Source organism: Pungitius pungitius, chromosome 9 (genome assembly GCF_949316345.1).
Source record: "Pungitius pungitius chromosome 9, fPunPun2.1, whole genome shotgun sequence".
In the NCBI taxonomy this organism is placed as follows: Eukaryota; Metazoa; Chordata; class Actinopteri; order Perciformes; family Gasterosteidae; genus Pungitius; species Pungitius pungitius.
In genome coordinates, this window is record NC_084908.1 from 21,561,696 (window position 1) to 21,583,724 (window position 22,029).

General features: G+C 50.0%; 3 protein-coding genes across 7 annotated transcripts in view; 2 read left to right on the plus strand and 1 right to left on the minus strand.

The window, feature by feature from the left end:
• On the minus strand, positions 1-9,610 carry dzank1 (double zinc ribbon and ankyrin repeat domains 1). Of its 4 annotated transcripts, none has more exons than XM_062564671.1 (18): positions 9,504-9,610; positions 5,433-5,556; positions 5,115-5,259; positions 4,929-4,998; positions 4,807-4,855; positions 4,605-4,713; positions 4,380-4,497; positions 4,167-4,277; positions 3,876-3,980; positions 3,564-3,725; positions 3,273-3,492; positions 1,439-1,542; positions 1,161-1,244; positions 961-1,077; positions 807-884; positions 605-732; positions 453-527; positions 1-299 (listed from the first exon to the last, which is right to left on the minus strand). In XM_062564671.1, exons 2-18 carry the CDS (start codon positions 5,539-5,541, stop codon positions 137-139), a joined length of 1,947 nt encoding a protein of 648 aa, XP_062420655.1. In that variant the 5' UTR covers positions 5,542-5,556; positions 9,504-9,610; the 3' UTR covers positions 1-136. The 4 variants fall into 4 exon arrangements, with proteins under 4 accessions (XP_062420655.1, XP_062420654.1, XP_062420657.1 ...); XM_062564670.1 differs by lacking the exon at positions 9,504-9,610 and adding an exon at positions 5,788-5,992; XM_062564673.1 differs by lacking the exon at positions 9,504-9,610 and having other exon boundaries at positions 3,876-3,977; positions 5,433-5,781.
• On the plus strand, positions 6,004-8,703 carry polr3f (polymerase (RNA) III (DNA directed) polypeptide F). Its single transcript, XM_037470958.2, has 9 exons — positions 6,004-6,215; positions 6,577-6,694; positions 7,194-7,261; positions 7,350-7,417; positions 7,523-7,635; positions 7,716-7,859; positions 7,993-8,100; positions 8,193-8,384; positions 8,454-8,703. Exons 1-9 carry the CDS (start codon positions 6,154-6,156, stop codon positions 8,529-8,531), a joined length of 951 nt encoding a protein of 316 aa, XP_037326855.1. The 5' UTR covers positions 6,004-6,153; the 3' UTR covers positions 8,532-8,703.
• Positions 9,276-22,029, plus strand: part of LOC119217395 (spectrin beta chain, non-erythrocytic 1-like) — a 21,943-nt gene continuing 9,189 nt past the window's right edge. Inside the window, exons 1-16 of one of the 2 annotated variants that reach the window (XM_037470952.2) lie at positions 9,276-9,420; positions 13,374-13,598; positions 15,280-15,431; positions 16,105-16,278; positions 17,173-17,264; positions 17,475-17,555; positions 17,782-17,897; positions 18,170-18,282; positions 18,481-18,668; positions 18,747-18,864; positions 19,118-19,276; positions 19,375-19,677; positions 19,818-19,971; positions 20,071-20,941; positions 21,016-21,153; positions 21,228-21,984. In XM_037470952.2, coding sequence (XP_037326849.2) covers positions 13,448-13,598; positions 15,280-15,431; positions 16,105-16,278; positions 17,173-17,264; positions 17,475-17,555; positions 17,782-17,897; positions 18,170-18,282; positions 18,481-18,668; positions 18,747-18,864; positions 19,118-19,276; positions 19,375-19,677; positions 19,818-19,971; positions 20,071-20,941; positions 21,016-21,153; positions 21,228-21,984 — 3,567 coding nt within the window. In that variant the 5' untranslated portion in view covers positions 9,276-9,420; positions 13,374-13,447. Of the gene's footprint in view, positions 9,421-13,373; positions 13,599-15,279; positions 15,432-15,750; positions 15,787-16,104; positions 16,279-17,172; positions 17,265-17,474; positions 17,556-17,781; positions 17,898-18,169; positions 18,283-18,480; positions 18,669-18,746; positions 18,865-19,117; positions 19,277-19,374; positions 19,678-19,817; positions 19,972-20,070; positions 20,942-21,015; positions 21,154-21,227; positions 21,985-22,029 lie in introns of those variants that run through there. The other variant, XM_062564669.1, reaches the window with a different exon arrangement.

Below are 22,029 nucleotides of genomic sequence, written 5' to 3' on the forward strand. Positions count from 1 at the left end.
TAAGAGGAAACGAGTTTTATTAATGTAATAATGACCTCGTATTCATCATGTCATTGGACGCATGTCACATGCTCTGTTGAGCCTCATGTGCAGAAGCACGGTTCCCCGTGTTTCGGCGTGTGGACCAGATGATCCATCAGAACCCGTCCAGGTCCTCCCTGCGTCTCCCCAGTTTGCCCAGCATGTCCAGTCCGGTGCGAGCGGCCAGCAGAGCGGCCGCCTCGCTGTACCCGGAGGTCAGCGCCACGTCCAGCGGCGTCCCGCCCCCCGCGTTCCTCCGCCTTAAAGACGCCCGGCAACTGGGAGAGAGGGAGCAGGTGGGAGGAGCTACATCACCTGTCTTTATTTAAAGTGACAGCTGTCCAACCAATTAACAGCTGAATCTCCTACATTTACCAGCTGCCTTTGTGTGTTTTGGTTTTACTGGTACAAGTGGACCAGGTGTTTCATACCTGAGCAGGACCTCCGCAGCCTTCAGACCTTCAGAGCCCAGAGCTGCAGCTTCATGCAGAGCCGTGTTCTTCATCCTGACGAAGAAGAGTTAGTAGCCGTCCCACCGGCGACTAGTAGTAGTACTACAAGTAGTACTACAAGTACTACTCACCCTCGAGACTGCTGATCCACGTCGGCTCCCCGCTGCACTAAAACAGGAAGTACGTCATGGTGGCCGTTCACCACGGCAACCGCCAGAGCGTGGCGTCCGTTGGCGTCGCAGCAGGACGGGTCCGCCCCCTGGTGAGGGATGAGGGAAGGGACCAATCAGTCCATGTCAGGTGATCATCGGGCAGCAGGCGTTCGTCTTGTACCTGATCCAGGAGCTGCTGGATGATGCTGATCCGGCCTCGACCTGGACCGAGCTCCTTCAGCAGCTGCACGTCCCTCACCTGGAACCACGAGAACCAATCAGACAGCGGCGATTGCTTGTCAGGCGAGTTCAGGCCTTTGTGCCGGGTTTCTCACCGGAGGTCTGGGTTTCGTGGTCGGTCTGTGAGGGTCGTTAGCATCGTTAGCTTTATCTTCGCCGCCCAGAGTCTCGGCCCCACCTGCGGGTCCAAGGCCGTCACCTGCCTGCTCCACCTGAGAACCGACACACCCGCCTCCCGTCACTCACTAAACAGGAAGTGATCAGAAGTGAACCGTGATCCTTCGGGTCATCAGACCTGACGTTCTCCTCCTCCGGCGGACACAAAGCTGAAGGTCAAGCTGACTTCGTGACGATCTTCTTGAATCGCAGCAGAAACCATCTGAAGAGAGAAGGAGCACAAGACGTCACCTGACACCTACAGGAGGTACCGCACCTGGTCAGGTGATCACAAGATCTGAACTTAACCTTTCTACGAGGAGCTTCAACAGAGGACCAGGACTACACCAAGACCGGTCCACATAGTGGATCAGGACGGTGACGTCACGATACAGGTGAGGTACGGGTTAAGCGTACCTGGCCCAGACGAGGTTCTCCCAGCAGGGTCCTGAAGGGGGCGTTGTTCTGGACGTAGCTCCTCAGGTGAGCACACAGATGATCCAGCTGCTTCCTCCAGAAACCTGAGGACACAGAAGAGTTTGATTCAGGAGGAAATACTACTAGTGTCACTAGTAAAAAAAAAAAAAAAAAATACTACCACTAATTGTACAACTAGCGCCATTAGTGGTGGTGTTTCTTCTCCACACGGGTCAGAACTAGTACCAGTAATAACCAGACCATGTTGTGTCCTATTGATGCTTTCATCATTAGCATTTAGCAGCGTCACACACTGCTGGTTCCTTTGGTTTGGGATCGGTGCTGTAGATGGAGGTCTGTGGTGGACACGGAGGAGATAAACCTGGTGACACATTTGATGGAGGGGACCGAACACTTGAAGCCCGTCCTGCTAACAGGCCACAAGCTAATGCTAGCTCAATGCTAGCGCTCCATGTCAGATCTAGTAGTACTAGTAGTATTATTTCACCTCTCCCTGGGCTGATGGAGGTCAGTAGTAGTACTAGTAGTATTATTTCACCTCTCGCTGGGCTGATGGAGGTCAGTAGTAGTACTAGTAGTATTATTTCACCTCTCCCTGGGCTGATGGAGGTCAGTAGTAGTACTAGTAGTATTATTTCACCTCTCGCTGGGCTGATGGAGGTCAGTAGTAGTACTAGTAGTATTATTTCACCTCTCGCTGGGCTGATGGAGGTCAGTAGTAGTACTAGTAGTATTATTTCACCTCTCCCTGGGCTGATGGAGGTCAGTAGTAGTACTAGTAGTATTATTTCACCTCTCGCTGGGCTGATGGAGGTCAGTAGTAGTACTAGTAGTATTATTTCACCTCTCCCTGGGCTGATGGAGGTCAGTAGTAGTACTAGTAGTATTATTTCACCTCTCCCTGGGCTGATGGAGGTCAGTAGTAGTACTAGTAGTATTATTTCACCTCTCCCTGGGCTGATGGAGGTCAGTAGTAGTACTAGTAGTATTATTTCACCTCTCCCTGGGCTGATGGAGGTCAGTAGTAGTACTAGTAGTATTAGTTCACCTCTCCCTGGGCTGATGGAGGTCAGTAGTAGTATTAGTAGTATTAGTTCACCTCTCCCTGGGCTGATGGAGGTCAGTAGTAGTACTAGTAGTATTATTTCACCTCTCCCTGGGCTGATGGAGGTCAGTAGTAGTACTAGTAGTATTATTTCACCTCTCCCTGGGCTGATGGAGGTCAGTAGTAGTACTAGTAGTATTAGTTCACCTCTCCCTGGGCTGATGGAGGTCAGTAGTAGTATTAGTAGTATTATTTCACCTCTCCCTGGGCTGATGGAGGTCAGTAGTAGTACTAGTAGTATTATTTCACCTCTCCCTGGGCTGATGGAGGTCAGTAGTAGTACTAGTAGTATTATTTCACCTCTCCCTGGGCTGATGGAGGTCAGTAGTAGTACTAGTAGTATTATTTCACCTCTCCCTGGGCTGATGGAGGTCAGTAGTAGTACTAGTAGTATTATTTCACCTCTCGCTGGGCTGATGGAGGTCAGTAGTAGTACTAGTAGTATTATTTCACCTCTCCCTGGGCTGATGGAGGTCAGTAGTAGTACTAGTAGTATTATTTCACCTCTCGCTGGGCTGATGGAGGTCAGTAGTAGTACTAGTAGTATTATTTCACCTCTCCCTGGGCTGATGGAGGTCAGTAGTAGTACTAGTAGTATTATTTCACCTCTCCCTGGGCTGATGGAGGTCAGTAGTAGTACTAGTAGTATTATTTCACCTCTCCCTGGGCTGATGGAGGTCAGTAGTAGTACTAGTAGTATTATTTCACCTCTCCCTGGGCTGATGGAGGTCAGTAGTGGATGTTGGACTCTGGTTGAATGCTGCTTGCTCAGATGAAGTTTCCTCTGTGTTTCCTTCCTCTGAAGCTCAGTGGCTGATGGGTAATAGAGTCCAACTGTCTGCGTGGACTGCTCCTTTCTGGGCGTTGGTCCCTCTGTGGTTGGAGGGGGGGCGGAGGAGGGCGTGGCTCTCCAGGGGGCGGACCCCTGCTGACACATGTAGAGACAGTGTGTGTGTGTGTCACATGTTGGTCATTAGGAGATACATCATGACCGCGTACCTGGAGTGTGGCGGCAGCCCCAACAGGTCGCGTGATGTCACTGCAGGATGTTGGTGGGGGCGGGGCTTCCAGGAAGGCGCCACAGGTTGTGCAGTAGAAGGCGTACAGGTGTCCATTCGCTCCGCAGCGCCAACAAACCACACAGCTGGCTGCGTGACCGGACTAGAACACACAGCACTACGTTTCCCACAATGCTTCACTCCCCGAGCTTTGCAATTCTGGAGTTTCCCAGAAAAATGGGGAGTGTTGACATGTATCGCCAGTGTGTTGTGGTGAGTTTCATGAATAAAAGGATTACGTCTACCTGCTCACCTTGGTGCCGCACCAGTCACAGAACCTGGCGTCAGCCCGGTTACACCTGTTACACCTGGAGCAGCTCCAGCTCCTGCAGCCCACAGAGGGGGGGGCACTGGGCTGCTGAGGCACACAGATACGTCACTGATAGTGTGTGGTCAGCTGCTGGACTACAGGTGAGATTCAGCATCACTGATCACGTAGAGACACAGGTACGTTCAACTCAATAGTTTGTGCATCGAGCTGGACGAGGAGCGTGTGTGTGTGTGTGTGTGTGTGTGTGTGTGTGTGTGTGTGTGGGGGGGGTACCTGAAGTGCAAGGCTGGACTGGGCAGGTTCTTGATGGACGACGGCCTCGCAGATTAAACACGTGTGAGAGTTTACATGAACCAGAGAGTTACACAACACACACCGGAGCACCTGAGACACACACACACACACACACGGTGAATATTAATATTCAGTGTAATTTATATCATGTTCAATGAGCTGAATCCAGGGAGAAGGGGGAAGGTGAGGTACCTGTCCTCCCTTAGCGGGGGGCTGTCTCTGCTCATCTAACACAGGAAGTGAAGATCCACACTGAGCACAGAACCCACAGAAAGGATCAGAAGGACGAGGACTCTGACACTGAGCACACCTGGACACACAGGTAGAGACAGACGGACAGGTAGAGGGACAGGTCTACTTGCTGGTTTGGTTTTCAGAAGGAGACGAGGACACATCAGAGGAGACTTGTGTCCCTACCGCAGGAAGTCCGTCTGCTGTCTGGTCACCGCTGACTGGGAACGTTGGGAGGATCCAGCTGGTTGTGGTTTGGGGGGAGAGCCCAGTCGACTGGTCAGGAAACGAGGACCTGATGGAGGACAGGTGTTTTGTCATTTAACAGTATATTACATATATATATATATATATATATATTAGTTTCTAGAGTAACAGAGTCACAGACCTGGGGGCTTCAATGAAGGACCAGAAGAGTCTAGCAAGGTTCCTTCAGACTGAAATGAAAAGCTTCAACAGTTTCAAACTTGATCCTGTACTTGAAATCTCTGACAGGAGATGGAATCTTACTTGATCCTCGTTTGACTCGACGAGTTCTACAGAGAAAACCTTGGTCACTGTGGAGCTGTCTCTGCCGTCTCTAGAGAGACAGACGAGAGTATTCATCAGTCTTCAGTCACAGATGTTGATGTTAGTGAAACAGAGGCTGGACAGGAAGTGACATCACGAGTGTGGGTGTGTCAGGGGACCAGTTACCTGGTGACAGCGACGGCTCTGATGGCCACTCGACCTGCAGGCAGCAGAATTGGATCGACGTACCTCCTGCTGCCCTTTGACCCCCGAGACCCGAAAGACGGCTTGGACCCATCCAGAGTGTAAAAGATCAGAACCTCAGGGGTGTCTAGGACACCAGGAGAGTAGGACAGGAGAACACGAGACATGGTGAGGAGAGAAGATCTGATGAGGACAGGTCCTCCACATCATGTCTCATCTCCCTGAAAAGACACCTGGACAGACGGGTGATGATGAAGGTGATGAAGGTGAGGGGGAGAGGACAGAGCTGTGCGCTTGTACCTGATTGGATGGAGACAGGTGTGTTGGTGTCTATGTGGGTTTTGGCTCTGTGAGTCTGCAGGTGCATCATGGGAATGATGAGCGGAGCTGACACTGCTCCTGCTGTCATGACGATGCAGTCTGCCTGTCAATCAATTCATCAAGTACGACAGTGTGGAATAACAGTCACAAGTCCTGAATTCAAAGAAAACGTACATACTTACAAAGCAGATATCAGAACAGTTTTAGTGTTTAAGCAGTAAATAATGAAATGATGATACTTGACACAATAATAATGAGCTGCTATTACAGCTGTGTATAAGTAACGTTACTTAAATAAACACGAATAATAGAGAATCACGGAATAAGGTCTTACTTCAGCTGATGGAACAAAGGAGACTTTTGTTGAACTGACGCGTCACCATGACAACGAGGTCCTGCTGCCGACGCGTCGTCATGGTGACGCGCCTCTTCAGGCACAGCTTTTTTTGTTTCGTTTCAATGAACAACTTCTTCTGCAGAAAAGTCCATGAGTTGGAACTTCTGGGGATTCTATACGTCTTTAACATCGTCTTTATGGTCTTTTTGACGGGGATGTTTTATTTTAAATGTGAAAATGATTTATTTAGCAGGCAGTTTTCAGGGCGACCCGCGGACTTTAAGGACCCGGAACCAACATGGCTGCCTGACCCAACGTTAGCTTCCAGGCTAAATAACAGGGAGAAGACACAACCAGAGCAAGATGTCGGAGGGGAAGTTGAAGAAGGAGACGAACGTGTTGGACGTGGTGGAGGTGGAGAACAGGTGAGCCCACAGAACCGAACCCGGCTCCGTTACTTCACACGTCATGCGCACTAAAGTTAACTTGGATGCAACACTTTGGCCGCAGTGAGTTCGGCTCACGGGCCGCACACGGCCCCCTAAACACCGGTATACAGTCCGGTAAACACCGGTATACAGCCCGGTAAACAGCCGGTAAACAGCCCGGTGTTTACCGGAGCACCGGGACGCGCAGCCACGTGGGGAAAGGACTTCCGTGTTTACGTCAAGCCTTTGTGTGTCCGTCCGTGTGTGTGTGTGTGTCCGTGTGTGTGTGTGTGTCCGTGTGTGTGTGTCCGTGTGTGTGTCTGTGTGTGTGTGTGTGTGTGTGTGTGTCCGTCCCCAGGATCAAAGAGCTGTGTCAGCAGCTCCCTCATGGCATCACAGACCAGGTGATCCAGAACGACATGCCTCACCTGGAGCCTCAGCAGAGAGCCATGGTCATCAACAAGCTGCTGTCATTGGTCAGTCTGACGGCTCCTCTCACTTCTCTCTCCTGATTGGTCGGATTGGACTGGATTCGAATTGTCAATGTTCTCATGAAGGTTCCTCACTGAGTGTAGTGAAGTAGTGGAAGTGATGTCATGATGAGAGCTCTTCTGTTCTCTAACCCTAAGGAAAGGAGCCTCAATGCTTCCTTACTTGGCTCCTTTCACTGCACCATCCTTTACGGTAGGAAAGGAGGTCATTCCGTCCCACAATTCCTTGCGGCGGCAAAATTTAAATCCTGTGAGTAACCATTAGCGTGACTCATGTATGTAAGTTTCCTTTGAAGCTGGTTCTGTGTCTTCTTCATGACTCGCACTGTAACGACACATGAAGGCATCTCGGATGCTTCTTTGTGACGTCACAGAGGTCAAGGAACGGTGGTGAGGAATAGACGTTAGAAGGTCTTTTGACAATTTGAATCCAGCCCCAGTGTTGTCATGTGCTCTGTGTTCTGATCAGTGTGATTGGTTCCAGGGTCAGCTGGACCTGCTGAGGAACAGTTCAGGTCTCCTGTACCGGATGAAGGACACGCAGGGCGCCAGGTAACCTCTTCTTCTTCACCTCCAATGAGGATCATCCTCCTGACCTCTCTGGTGATCTACCTTCTGAGTTCTTCTTCTTGCGTTTCAGTAAAATGAAAGGCTCCGACAACCAGGAGAAGTTGGTCTATCAGGTGATCGAGGATGCAGGAAACAAAGGTAGCCTGAAGAGTCCAGGTTTAAGGCCTTGAGGGGCCTCTGATTGTTCCTACATGGGCACCGCTCTAGTTAGTCCTGGTCTAACCCTGAGATTCTGGTCTCTAGGGATCTGGAGCAGAGACATCCGCTTTAAGAGCAACCTCCCCCTGACCGAGGTCAACAAGATCCTGAAGAACCTGGAGAGCAAGAAACTCATCAAAGCCGTCAAATCCGTGGCTGTGAGTTTCAAGCGTCACCTTCAGCGGCGTGGACCCGGTTCCTCCCCTGACCCCCCCCCCCCCCCGTTGCTTGTGTGCAGGCCTCCAAGAAGAAGGTGTACATGCTGTACAACCTGCAGCCGGACCGCTCGGTGACGGGCGGCGCCTGGTACAGCGACCAGGACTTTGAGTCCGAGTTCGTTGAAGTTCTCAACCAGCAGTGCTTCAAGTTCCTTCAGAGCAAGGTTCAAAATATCTTTGTGGAAACTTATTCTGATGAGGAAATGATTCTAATTATTATTATTCTGAATATGATTTTGCTTGTGTCGCTCCTGTGATGGTGTCTGATGGTTGTCACATGACCTGCGGTGTGTTCAGGCGGAAGCCGCCACTGACAGTAAGCAGAGCCCCATGGTTCAGAGGAACAGTTCTTTCGCCACCTCCCATGAAGTCTGGAAGTACATCTGTGAGCTGGGAATCAGCAAGGTGAAGCCTCCCAGCTCCGCCCCCTTTATGACATCACACACGTTGTTACCGCTTGTCTTCGCTGAGGGTGATTGACAGGTGTTTAACGCCAGGTGGACCTGTCCATGGACGACATCGAGACCATCCTGAACACGCTGATCTACGACGGGAAGGTGGAGATGAGCGTCATCGCCGCCAAGGAGGGCACGGCGGGCAGCGTGGACGGACAGATGAAGCTGTACCGCGGGGTCAACGCCGTCATCCAGCCCACGGGCCTGGTCAGGACGCCCTGCGGACTCTGCCCGGTAACGAGGCATCGGGGGGGTTAGAGCGTTCCCATTGGCCCCCGCTGACTTCCTGCTTTCTGTCCTCAGGTGTTTGAGGACTGTCACGACGGAGGAGAGATCTCTCCGTCTCACTGCATCTACATGACCGAGTGGCTGGATTTCTGACTGCTGCCTCCTGGGGGGGCCGGGTCCTCTGTTCCCCTCAACCCTCAATAACAGGCTCTTCTCCTGGGGGGGCCGGGTCCTCTGTTCCCCTCAACCCTCAATAACAGGCTCTTCTCCTGGGGGGGGCCTGGTCCTCTGTTCCACTCAACCCTCAATAAAAGGCTCTTCTCCTTCCACCTGGGTGGTGGGGGGGGGGGGGTCATCTCATGCATTCTGGATGAGCATGTCTCTGTGTCTCTGTGTCTCTGTGACGTTGCCTGGATGAGCCCTGACTCGTGAAGGCTCCGGCCCCCACCCTACTTTGTAAGACTCTAAGAACAACAAGTAACCCTATGGAGCAGCTCTCTAGTGGGGCCACCCTTAAGATATGGAAGAGAAGCCATCCATCAGGTTATTGATCTCCTTAAAGGTGAAACCCTGAACTTCTGATAAAAGTCATATTTAATTAGAATTTACAATGAATCCTCTCAGCCTGAATACGTCATGCTCTGAAGGACGAGCATATGTTCTTAAACTAAATAGAATAAGAAGAGCATGACGCGTTTTGGGGCTTTTACTTTCAAGCAGCAGGTTGCTAGGCAACGGGAGCAGGCAGGAAGTCCCCCGCAGGCCACACTGTCCCGTTTCAGCCTATGCGGTCCGTTGAGGACCCGCCCTCTTAGACCGGAACCAGGTCCTCGTGAGGACGCAGCTAGCGTGCGTTTGGAGGGTGGGGAGGTGGGCGGAGGAGGAGGAGGAGGAGGGGGAGGAGGAAGGGGAGGAGTGAGGAGGGGGGGCAGTGCGGATTCTTTCCCGTCATTCCCTGCAGCAGCCTCCCGTCTGTCGCTCCTCCCGTCGGACTCCTCTCGTCCTCGGCTGAAGTTTGCAGACTCTGAGATCTTCTGAGCAGGTAAGCAGCTCCTCCTGGTCTGGTCTGATCGGGACTCCGTTACATTTCCGCCGTGATTGCATCGGATCCTCCGTTAAACTTACCCGTCTGAGGAGACTCTGTCTGCGGCTGTGAGTCCTCCGGGAGGCCCGGTTCGTCTCCTCTGGTCCTCCCGGGGTCTTACGCCCGGGTCGCGGTGCTCCTCAGCCCGCGTGTCCCCCCCCGCCCCCCCCAGCAGCCATCAGTCTGGAGGATGGAGGAGAATAGCGGTGCGCCATGCATGGAGCAGAACCAGGCGTGGCCGCGGGAGGAGGAGGAGGTGTGTGCGTGCACGGCCATGCAAGCGCGCGCGTTTGTGTGCGCGCGCGTTCAGGACAATAAACAGAACCTTCTGGGATGGGGAGAGAAGAAGCGGTCCCCAGAACCTCCTGGAATCATGTTTGTGTTTTCTCTTGATGGTCAATAAGCAGCCGCCAGAGAAACCAAATTTCTGATCATTCTTCTTCCTCCTCTTCATCGTTTGATGCTTCTCTAGTTTGATGAACAGGAAACTTTTGATGGGCTTGTTTTCTGACATTCGATTGATCAAATGTTTACAGATAAGGATGCAAGTCATCACCAGCCTCTGCGCTTCATTTACGTTCTCTAGGCCCTCCGTAGATGTTCTCCAGATGATGTCCAGATGTTCTATAGACGGTCTGTAGACGTTCTATAGACGTTCTGTAGATGTTCTATAGACGTTCTGTAGATGTTCTATAGACGGTCTGTAGATGTTCTATAGACGGTCTGTAGATGTTCTATAGACGGTCTGTAGATGTTCTATAGACGGTCTGTAGACGTTCTATAGACGTTCTGTAGATGTTCTATAGACGGTCTGTAGATGTTCTGTAGATGTTCCCCCTTGTTCTCTCTTTGTATTTAGATGTTCTCTCAACGTTCCTTTAACCAGTAAACTCCATCAACTGAGGGGCGTTTGGGAACTGAAGTCATTGAAGGAAAAGCCTATGTAGGACCACAGAAGGATCTCCCCCAGTGTTGTTCTCCAGACACTGCATAGAACACTTGGAAAACAATGCTGAAGGAGATCCATATCCTCTGAGAGCCCATTAGTGTTAATGGCTCCCGACAGGAAGTGGTGTCCTCACAGGAAGGATCGATGCCAGAGGAACCAGAGAAGTTGTTTGGGTGGTGTACAATGTGTGGTTGTTTACATCTGTTTGATCAGACAGCATAGCATAGCATAGCATAGCATAGCATTGCTAGTATCTAAACCAGAAGGACACTAGTTATTTTGCTTTGGGCTTCACCTTCATTGTGTCTTGTATTGATTCAGAAGTTATTTCTTCTGTTTCTGGACCAGTTGACTCTGTTTGGTCTCATCGGTGCTTCTGCTTATATGTATACATTCATCCACACACATTGTTAACTTAATGAGTGAATGAATGACATGGATGAGTGTGTTTGTCCAATCAGAGACCAGATGTTCTCATCACGTCACAGTCTATTAGCTCGCTTGTATTGTTAGCTTTATTCTAGAATGAGAACTCTACTTCTCTCTTGATTTATTCCCTCAGTAAACATTGTAAACATGAGTTCATGGTCTCAGTCTCTAGTTTCAAGTCTTCTTCAATGCAGCATGATGTTCATTTAGTAAATTATGGTCCATTTAGAGTCAAACAGACCATAAAGAGGAGAGGATTTAGGGCGGGGCCTAACGCTTGACAGGTTGACAGGTCTCTAATAGAGCATAAAGCAGGATGCTTTAGGGCGGGGCTACACGCTGATTGACAGGTCTCTGATAGAGCATAGAGCAGGATGCTTTAGGGCGGGGCTACACACTGATTGACAGGTCTCTGATAGAGCATAGAGCAGGATGCTTTAGGGCGGGGCCTAATGCTGATTGACAGGTCTCTGATAGAGCATAGAGCAGGATGCTTTAGGGCGGGGCCTAATGCTGATTGACAGGTCTCTGATAGAGCATGAAGCAGGATGCTTTAGGGCGGGGCCTAATGCTGATTGACAGGTCTCTGATAGAGCATGAAGCAGGATGCTTTAGGGCGGGGCCTAATGCTGATTGACAGGTCTCTGATAGAGCATGAAGCAGGATGCTTTAGGGCGGGGCCTAATGCTGATTGACAGGTCTCTGATAGAGCATGAAGCAGGATGCTTTAGGGCGGGGCCTAATGCTGATTGACAGGTCTCTGATATAGCTTGAAGCAGGATGCTTTAGGGCGGGGCTACACGCTGATTGACAGGTCTCTGATAGAGCATGAAGCAGGATGCTTTAGGGCGGGGCCTAATGCTGATTGACAGGTCTCTGATAGAGCATGAAGCAGGATGCTTTAGGGCGGGGCCTAATGCTGATTGACAGGTCTCTGATAGAGCATGAAGCAGGATGCTTTAGGGCGGGGCTACACGCTGATTGACAGGTCTCTGATAGAGCATGAAGCAGGATGCTTTAGGGCGGGGCCTAATGCTGATTGACAGGTCTCTGATATAGCTTGAAGCAGGATGCTTTAGGGCGGGGCTACACGCTGATTGACAGGTCTCTGATAGAGCATGAAGCAGGATGCTTTAGGGCGGGGCCTAATGCTGATTGACAGGTCTCTGATAGAGCATGAAGCAGGATGCTTTAGGGCGGGGCCTAATGCTGATTGACAGGTCTCTGATAGAGCATGAAGCAGGATGCTTTAGGGCGGGGCTACACGCTTCATTAACTGATTCCCTCCCTCAGGTAACCAAGCAGCTGGATGAGGTCAGACATTGACTTCTAGGAGCTTAGGTGACTGGCCAATGGTAGCGCTTCAATGCTGCACAGGGCGGGGCTTACTGAGCGGGGCAGTGGGATTAATTACAACAACAACGTCATCCTTTAAAACTTGACAATGCAGGTGTGTGTTTGTGTGTCTCCAGCTGCTCTGTGTCGTCCCAATGAATGAGTTCTGTGTTCGATGTCTGATCAACATGTGTGTGTGTGTGTGTGTGTGTGTCTGTGTGTCACACCTGTCTCCCTTCAGCAGCTGTCACACACACACACACACACACAACCTCTGCTCTGTGGATGTTGTGTGTTTCCTCAGCTGTGACTGTGAGGCTCTGAAGGAGGTTTGATGGTATTTTAAGTTCTTCTTTCAGATACAGATATTTATTCCACACACACAAAGCAACTCCCTTTTGCTGGTGTCCATGCTAAGCTACGCTAAACACAGATAACGTTTGTTTGTTACAAGCTAATATGCTAACACATGTTTCTGTGGCTGTCGTCATGTTTGTGGAATGTGGAGCGATGTGGACCCAGAGGGAGGGGCCCAGAACACTTCCTGCCCCCCGCCCCTCTTTCCTGTCAGCCTTCCAGTTTACTCTGGACCAAATGATCTGTTTATACTCCTTTTTACTTTTACCGTCTTCTCTCTGCTATTAGGATTCATGTTTAATTCATTAGATGATGTCTGTGAGGACCTTGTGTGTCTCAACATGGAGTACAAGTACAAGTAGTACCTGCAAGTACAATTCCAGTACTTAAGTCAGCGTACTTGTTTACTGCCACCTCTGCTTCTCGTTGAGTTACCCTACGACCTTTGACCTCTGACCGGCAGCCCTTAAAGAGTTGTTTCCATCATCCAGCAGAGGATTCTGGGAAATGGGCTCTGTTAATGGTCCCTGAGGACGTCCTTAATGGATCCTTTTCTGCTCAGTCAATAAGTCTGATGTGATCAAGGAGCTCTTCACTTCCTGCATTAGTCACCTGACCAAGCAGCCAATGGGAGCTCAGCAAGGCTTCTTGTGGCACAACATCATTACATCATCGCGGCGTCGTCACATCATATGTAGTTTATTGCATGTGGCTGATCAAACATAAAGTTTGAGTGACAGGTGGTCTGAGACGTGTGGAGTGAGGTTGTGTACTTATGTGTACACACATTGTGTATACACATATATATATACATATTCTTATTGATCCTGGCGTCCTTTAGGACTCGGCCTGAAGCCGCCGATGAGGACGCGTCCCCACTGACTTCGAGGCGTGTGTCAGAGGTGAAAGGTCACGATGACGACGGTCGCTGCCGACTTGGATCACCTGGAGCTGCAGCAGCAGTACAGCAGCAACGACACGGTCAACAACCGCTGGGACGAGGAGTGGGACAACGAGAACAGCTCGGCCCGCCTCTTTGAGCGCTCCCGCATCAAAGCGCTGGCAGGTAGGACCCCCCCCCACGTCACTCATTCATCTCCTGGTTCAGGTCCAGGTAGAACATTCTAGAAGCAAAGGTCTGGTCGATCATCATGTGCATCAATGCAGGTAATCAATACACGACCAACTCATCCAATGAATTCAGATTCTACAGTATTTATCGTCAAAGAACTGAACATATATGTGTGACTGCAAATATAAATAATGTTCTCTCACTTGACTAAATAAAAGTAGGACTGCATCTAAAAACAAATGTGTTCAAATAAAGTGCTTCAATAACAGGAAGATGAGCTTAAATTTACCCTTTTCTGTCCCAGCAATGTATCAATAATCTAAAACCATGGTCCATGTTTGATAGAATATATACAATATAACTTTACATTAACATTAACATATACTACTTTGGGAGAATTAAGAGCTAGTTTTTCCAGGACTTTAAACCTGTACCTGAATGCATCACGTGGAGGAGCTCATTGAGCCTCATGATGACGTTTAACCATCCGTCCTTTATGGATTAATGTCTTTCTTTTCTTATCTGGATGCCTGGAATGCAAAGACTCGATTGGTCGAGTGGTGTCACATGGGATGGTTTAACTCGAATGCTATTGGTCGGTGCTTTAAGCTGCACCGTCACGTTTAAATCACTACCGTCTTTTTTAGCTTTTGGTCCGGATCCGGTCCGCCAGTAAGTGACCTCTGGTCCAATTGATCCCTCTTATATTTAAACACTGAGCGCTTCTTCACAGCAAGTTTCAACAGTCTCAGGTGTTTTATTCTGGAGGAATTTTCTTTTTTTCATTTTATTTTATTTTGAAGGTGCTCACACTGAAAGGGTCAAGTCTCAGGTGTTTTATTGTGGCGGGATGAGTCCTGCTCTGCTGACAGGTGGATGTTGTTTCTCTGCAGACTCTCATTACGTCCAATCAGCTGACTAATTCATTTAGAGGAGACCGGCGCTCTCTGCTGATTGGTCGGGACTCCCTGGTTCTGGTTCTACTTTGGGACACTAGATTAGATTTTTTTATCATAAACAATGTCAGTCGTGTCCAATCTAGTCCAGAAGAAACCAAAACACGGCGTCATGTTTCTGCATCACGTTGAGACCTTTAAGTGTGTTTAATGGAGTTATTTATGATGCTGCTGGATTAACAGATGATTCATATCTGCTATATCATTATATAAGTGATTTATAGCAAAAGAAAGTGTGTGCGTGTGTGTGTGTGTGCAGGATGTTTGTTTCTTATTTCCTGTCCTTCAGTAAGGAATTTGAAGGAACAATGAAGGGAACCCCCCCCCTCCTGTTCACATCCTCGATGACATCATTGTGAAAGTCTAATGTCATTGGCTGATATTCATAAAGGAATGTTGTTGGTACTGTCTCCCCACAGAAGACGGTTGTGGGTTTGAGCATCTTTCTGCATGTTCTCTCCTCCTTCTCTGGGTTCACAGAACATCTTCACCATTTTCCTCTGGGTTCATCTCAACGTTCTACTTCTTCTCCTACTCTCAATACCACAAACAATACAAATAAATACTGTGAATAACCTGAAAGTAACCGTATTTGAATATTTGATCAAAATCTCCTGATTGGCTCTTTGCAGACACCCTGATAGTTAAACATCATGTAACCTACTGTGTGTGTGTGTGTGTGTGTGTGTGTGTGTGTGTGTGTGTTTGTGTGTGTGTAGATGAGCGGGAGGCGGTGCAGAAGAAGACCTTCACCAAATGGGTAAACTCTCACTTGTCCAGAGTCTCCTGCAGGATCACAGACCTCTACATGGACCTGAGAGACGGACGAATGCTGATCAAACTGCTGGAGGTCCTGTCAGGGGAGAGGCTGGTACAGTACACACAGTACACACAGTACACACACAGTGTACACACAGTATACACACAGTACACACAGTACACACATGTCAGGGGAGAGGCTGGTACAGTACACACAGCACACACAGTACACACACAGTGTACACACAGTATACACACAGTACACACAGTACACACAGTATACACAGTACACACAGTACACACATGTCAGGGGAGAGGCTGGTACAGTACACACAGTATACACACAGTACACACATGTCAGGGAAAGGTACAGTACACACAGTATACACAGTACACACATGTCAGGGGAGAGGCTGGTACAGTACACACAGTATACACACAGTACACACATGTCAGGGGAGAGGCTGGTACAGTACACACAGTATACACACAGTATACACACAGTACACACATGTCAGGGAAAGGTACAGTACACACAGTATATTAAAGTACACCTTTCGCATTGATCATAAAATGATTTTCTGAATATTTAAAATGTTTTAAGAAACAAACGTTGCAAAGCGACTGCAGTTTTAATGCTTCCTGGTTGGAGGATGCTGGGTAATGAAGTCCAGGTGTGACCAAAGCTCACCTGGTGGAGGTCAGAGGCCTGCAGCCCCACGACCTCTGACCCCCACGTCCTTACCAGATGTTCCCTTCTTCTTCTCCTCCTCGGGGGCATCCAGCCAAAGCCCACCAAAGGCCGGATGCGTATTCACTGTCTGGAGAACGTGGACAAAGCTCTTCAGTTCCTGAAGGAGCAGCGGGTTCACCTGGAGAACATGGGTTGTCACGACATTGTGGACGGGAACCATCGGCTGACTCTGGGCCTCATCTGGACCATCATCCTCCGCTTCCAGGTACCGACCCCCGATGTAATGTTACAAAAAGCATCTAAAATACGGGCTGCAACTAACCATTATTTGAGTAATCCACTAATCGAGGAAACTACGATGAAATATGTGAAATATTAAATAGCTAAATACATGAAATACATTAAACAACAAATAAAAATAACACTTTTATTTATATATTTTGCCACAGTCACAGTTATTTCTGTTTCCTTGGTAACTGGTTTCTCTAATTCCTGGAACTATCATTTCCATCCCATAATGTCCTGATGCAATGCATTGGTCAAGGCTCCAGTGAATAGGAAGCACCGTAACAAGTACGACATAAAGCTAATGTCATGTTAGCATGACGCTAAAGTAAAGCTAGCATAAAGCTAATGTGACTCACATACCCTCCCAACACAGCTGTGTAGAGGATGGTTATGTTTGCCAGTGCACTTTATTTTCTTCTACTATATCCCCAGCCCATAGTCTTAAATCGTACATTTGTAAAATGTCACTTTCTTGAACAATCATCGTCATGGAAACCCAGCCCAGGTGAGCTCACACAACCAGATAGTTGGAGGTTAGTTGGAGGTAAATGGTAGATGGACTGTACTTGTAGAGCACTTTTCTGGTCTTCTGACCACTCAATTTAACACTAAATGTCATCATTCACCAGTTCACACCTGTTCATTCATACACTGATGACAGGAGCTACCTGTCCATCAGTAACATTCACACACTGTGGTAACAGCTACGGGAGCAATTCTGGGGTCACGTGTCTTGTCAAGGACACATGGACACGTGGGTTAGCCTGGGAATCTGATTGGAGGATGACCTGCTCCCCACTCACCACACAGTCACCTCTACTCACCTGTAGACATCAGACAGGACAGGTGTGACTGATGTCTTGTCTTTCAGATTCAGGACATCAGTGTGGAGACCGAAGACAACAAAGAGAAGAGATCTGCTAAAGACGCTCTGCTGCTTTGGTGTCAGATGAAGACGGCCGGGTGAGACTGATTACTACTACCCTACCTGTATTTATACTACTACTACTACTGCTACACTAGTACTACTGCTTATACCGCTACCTACTACTACTACTGGTACTTGTGCTACTTCCACTACTACCTCTACCCTGGTAGTACTGCTGCTACTACTTCCATGTTGGTGTGTTAAACCTCTTCTCTCTCAAATGTCCTGGTTTGTTGCTTCTTCAGATATTCCAACGTGAACATCCGCAACTTCAGCACCAGCTGGAGGGACGGCATGGCCTTCAATGCTCTCATCCACAAACACAGGTAACATCTTCATCATTACCATCCTCACCCACTACACAGGTAACATCATCCTCATCATCATCACCCACAAACACAGGTAACATCTTCATCATTACCATCACCCACTACACAGGTTACATAATCAGTTATCCAATCAGTTATTACTTAAATGTTTCAGAAACTATTAAATGAGGCTTTAATGATGTGAATGTTGTCATTTGTGTAAATAAAGTTGTCTTATTTTCAGACCAGATCTGATTGATTTTGACAAACTGAAGAAATCCAACGCTCACTACAACCTGCAGAACGCTTTCAACCTGGCAGAGCAGCACCTGGGCGTCACGCAGCTGCTGGACCCAGAGGGTAACACACGAGTCCAGTTTAACTAAACCTGAGACTAGACATGTCCAGTTTAACTAAACCTGAGACTAGACATGTCCAGTTTAACTAAACCTGAGATTAGACATGTCCAGTTTAACTAAACCTGAGATTAGACATGTCCATTTTAACTAAACCTGCGATTAGACATGTCCAGTTTAACTAAACCTGAGATTAGACATGTCCAGTTTAACTAAACCTGCGATTAGACATGTCCAGTTTAACTAAACCTAACCTTGCTCACCTACTGGATGCAGATATCAGCGTGGACCATCCTGATGAGAAGTCTGTCATCACCTATGTGGTGACGTATTACCACTACTTTTCCAAGATGAAAGCTCTGAAGGTGGAAGGCAAACGCATCGGAAAGGTGAGAAAACAGATTCAGATCAACTAACCTTGACTTTAAATCAGAAGGAATCTATCTTGGTGGATGGTGCAATCATAGGAGACAGAATGTCACAATGTCATTTTATGTTCACCAGTTCAATATTAGTGATGCTGGGATTTCTGCCCACATGAAGCACATCAGGTATGCAGATCAACACGTGTTTGTTTCTCCGTCCAGGTGTTGGATAACGCCATCGAGACGGAGAAGATGGTCGAAAAGTACGAGTCTCTGGCCTCAGACCTGCTGGAGTGGATCGAACAGACCATCATCATCCTCAACAACAGGAAGTTCGCCAACTCTCTCGTTGGTGTCCAGCAGCAGCTTCAGGCCTTCAACACCTACCGAACTGTGGAGAAACCCCCAAAGTCAGGACCTTCAACATTTCAGATCCCCACCTGCTAACACCACCTCCATTTAACTCGAGTCCTCTCATCTGCGTGCAGGTTCACAGAGAAGGGGAACCTGGAGGTTCTTCTGTTCACCATCCAGAGTAAGATGAGAGCCAACAACCAGAAGGTCTACATGCCCCGAGAGGGAAAACTCATCTCCGATATCAACAAGGTGATCTCCAGGCTTATTACAGTTTGAATCATCACGCGTCACAAGTGATCAATAATTAATAATCTTTCGTTATTTATTCATGATTTATTTTCATTTTGCAGCCCATTAAAGGTGAACATTGTTCTATTTTCCTCAGTAACACTCTAAGAGACCTTTGATAGGACAAAGCCTTGAAATCCCAATCAGGACAGTGTAGTTATGGGAGTGTCTCATAACTGAAGGAGTCTTTGATGGTGACCATGTTCTCCTCCAGGCCTGGGAGCGGCTGGAGAAGGCGGAGCACGAGAGGGAGCTGGCTCTGAGGATGGAGCTGATTCGTCAGGAGAAACTGGAGCAACTTGCCAGGCGCTTCGACCGCAAGGCGGCCATGAGGGAGACTTGGCTGAGCGAGAACCAGCGCCTGGTGTCGCAGGCAAGAAGACGCACAGCTCGCGCTTTACGTTAGCCACGTTAGCATCGTTAGCAACGTTAGCAACACAGCGACAACACTGACGCTCGCTTTCTCTCCAGGACAACTTTGGTTTTGACCTCCAGGCCGTCGACGCGGCCACCAAGAAGCACGAGGCCATCGAGACGGACATTGCGGCGTACGAGGAGCGCGTCCAGGCTGTGGTCTCTGTGGCGAAGGAGCTGGAGGCGGAGCTCTACCACGACATCAAACGCATCACAGCCAGGAAGGACAACGTGATCCGGCTGTGGGAGTACCTGCTGGAGCTGCTGAAGGCCCGCAGACAGAGACTGGAGATGAACCTGGGCCTGCAGAGAGTCTTCCAGGAGATGCTCTACATCATGGACTGGATGGATGAGATGAAGGTACAATGATGAAACAAACCCCAACAACGTCTCATGGTCCAGCAGGGCAAACGGACTGTTGGCTTCCTGGCTGCGTTCTGCTTCTGATCCTCGCCATCCTGAGTGTTGGTCTTCTGTGTCTGTTTGTCTTTGCTTTCCAGATGTTGCTGCTGTCTCAGGATTATGGCAAGCATCTGTTAGGCGTTGAAGACCTGCTGCAGAAACACGCCCTGGTGGAGGCTGACATCGCCATCCAGGCTGACCGGGTGAAGGCCGTCGGCACCAATGCCACCAAGTTCTCAGTCAACAATGACGGTGAGCGGCGTGCATGCTACTTTGCTGAGGTTAACCAGGGAAAGCTCCGTGATGGTTCCTTCAGAGATTAAGTGCTGATGATAGTAGTTTCTTGTCCAGGCTACAAGCCCTGCAACCCTCAGGTCATCCAGGACCGGGTCTCCCACCTGGAGTTCTGCTACCAGGAACTGACCCAGCTGGCCGCTGAGCGCCGCGTCCACCTGGAGGAGTCCCGCCGCCTGTGGAAGTTCTTCTGGGAGATGGCCGAAGAGGAAGGCTGGATCCGTGAGAAGGAGCAGATCCTGTCCTCTGTGGAGCACAGCAAGGACCTGACGGGGGCGCTGCGCCTCCTTAGCCAGCAGCGCGCTCTGGAGGATGAGATGAGTGGTCGCGCCGGCCACCTCAAGCACACCATTGTGGAGGGCCGGGCTATGGTGCAGAGCGACCACTTCGCTGCCACCAAGATCCAGGAGCGCATGGATGACCTGCAGGCCCAGTGGGCGGCGCTGGAGCAGCTGGCGGCGGCGAGGAGGAAAAGGCTGGAGGAGGCGCTGGCTCTGCACCAGTTCCAGGTCGATGCGGATGATGTCGACGCCTGGACACTGGACGCCCTGCGAATCGTCTCCAGCGGAGAGACGGGCCACGACGAATTCTCCACCCAGGCCCTCTTCAGGAAGCACAAGGACGCCTCGGCGGAGGTGGCCAGCTACCGGCCGGTCATCGACTCCCTCCACGAGCAGGCCGCCCTGCTGCCTCAGGAGGAGGCTGAGTCGGAGGAGGTGCGGCGACGTCTGGCCGGCATTGAGGAGCGCCACAAGGAGGTGACCGAACTGACGAAGCTGAGGAAGCAGGCCCTGCACGACGCTCTGGCACGCTACAAGATGTTCAGCGAGGCCAACGCCTGTGAGGTTTGGATCGAGGAGAAGGAGCAGTGGCTGAACAGCCTGGAGATCCCCGAGAAACTGGAGGACCTGGAGGTCGTACAGCACAGGTAGGACGACAAGAGGCTGCACACGTGTCTGTCCTTCAGCCAGCACCGGGTTCATGGGGCTGCTTCCTCGGCAGGTTCGAGAGTCTGGAGCCGGAGATGAACAACCAGGCGTCCCGTGTGGCCGTGGTGAACCAGATTGCTCGGCAGCTGGTGCACAATGGCCACCCGAGTGAAAAGGACATCAGGACGCAGCAGGACAAACTCAACAACCGGTACGAACAGACGCTTAATAATGAGTAGAAAATGATTCGTCCTCTGTGCAACTCATCCTCTCCTCTGCTTCCAGCTGGAGCCAGTTCAGAAACCTGGTCGACCAGAAGAAAGAGTCCCTGAACTCTGCTCTGGGCGTGCAGAACTACCACCTGGACTGCAACGAGACAAAATCCTGGATCAAGGAGAAGACCAAAGTCATCGAGTCCACTCAGGAGCTGGGCAACGACCTCACCGGGGTCATGGCCCTGCAGCGCAAACTGAGCGGCATGGAGCGCGACCTTACCGCCATCGAGGACAAACTGCGCCACCTGCAGGGCGAGGCCGAGCGGCTGGCCGAGGAGCACCCCGACCAGGCCAAGGCCATCACGGGCCGTCTGGCCGAGATCACCTCCGTCTGGGAGGAAATGAAGAACACCCTGAAGAACCGAGAGGAGTCTCTGGGCGAGGCCCGGAAGCTGCAGCAGTTCCTGCGCGAGCTGGACGACTTCCAGACCTGGCTGTCCCGCACGCAGACGGCCATCGCCTCCGAGGACATGCCCAACACTCTGGCGGAGGCCGAGAAGCTGATGGCCCAGCACGAAGGCATCAAGAACGAGATCCGGAACTACGAAGAGGACTACCAGAAGATGCGGGACATGGGGGACACGGTGACGCAGGGCCAGACAGACGCTCAGCACATGTTCCTTCGACAGAGGCTGCAGGCACTCGACACCGGCTGGAACGAACTGCACAAGATGTGGGAGAACCGGCAGAACCTGCTGGCCCAGTCTCATGCCTATCAGCTGTTCCTCAGGGACACCAAGCAGGCCGAGGCCTTCCTCAACAACCAGGTACACGCTGCAGTCCTTCATGTTAGACGGTTACCATGGGTTACG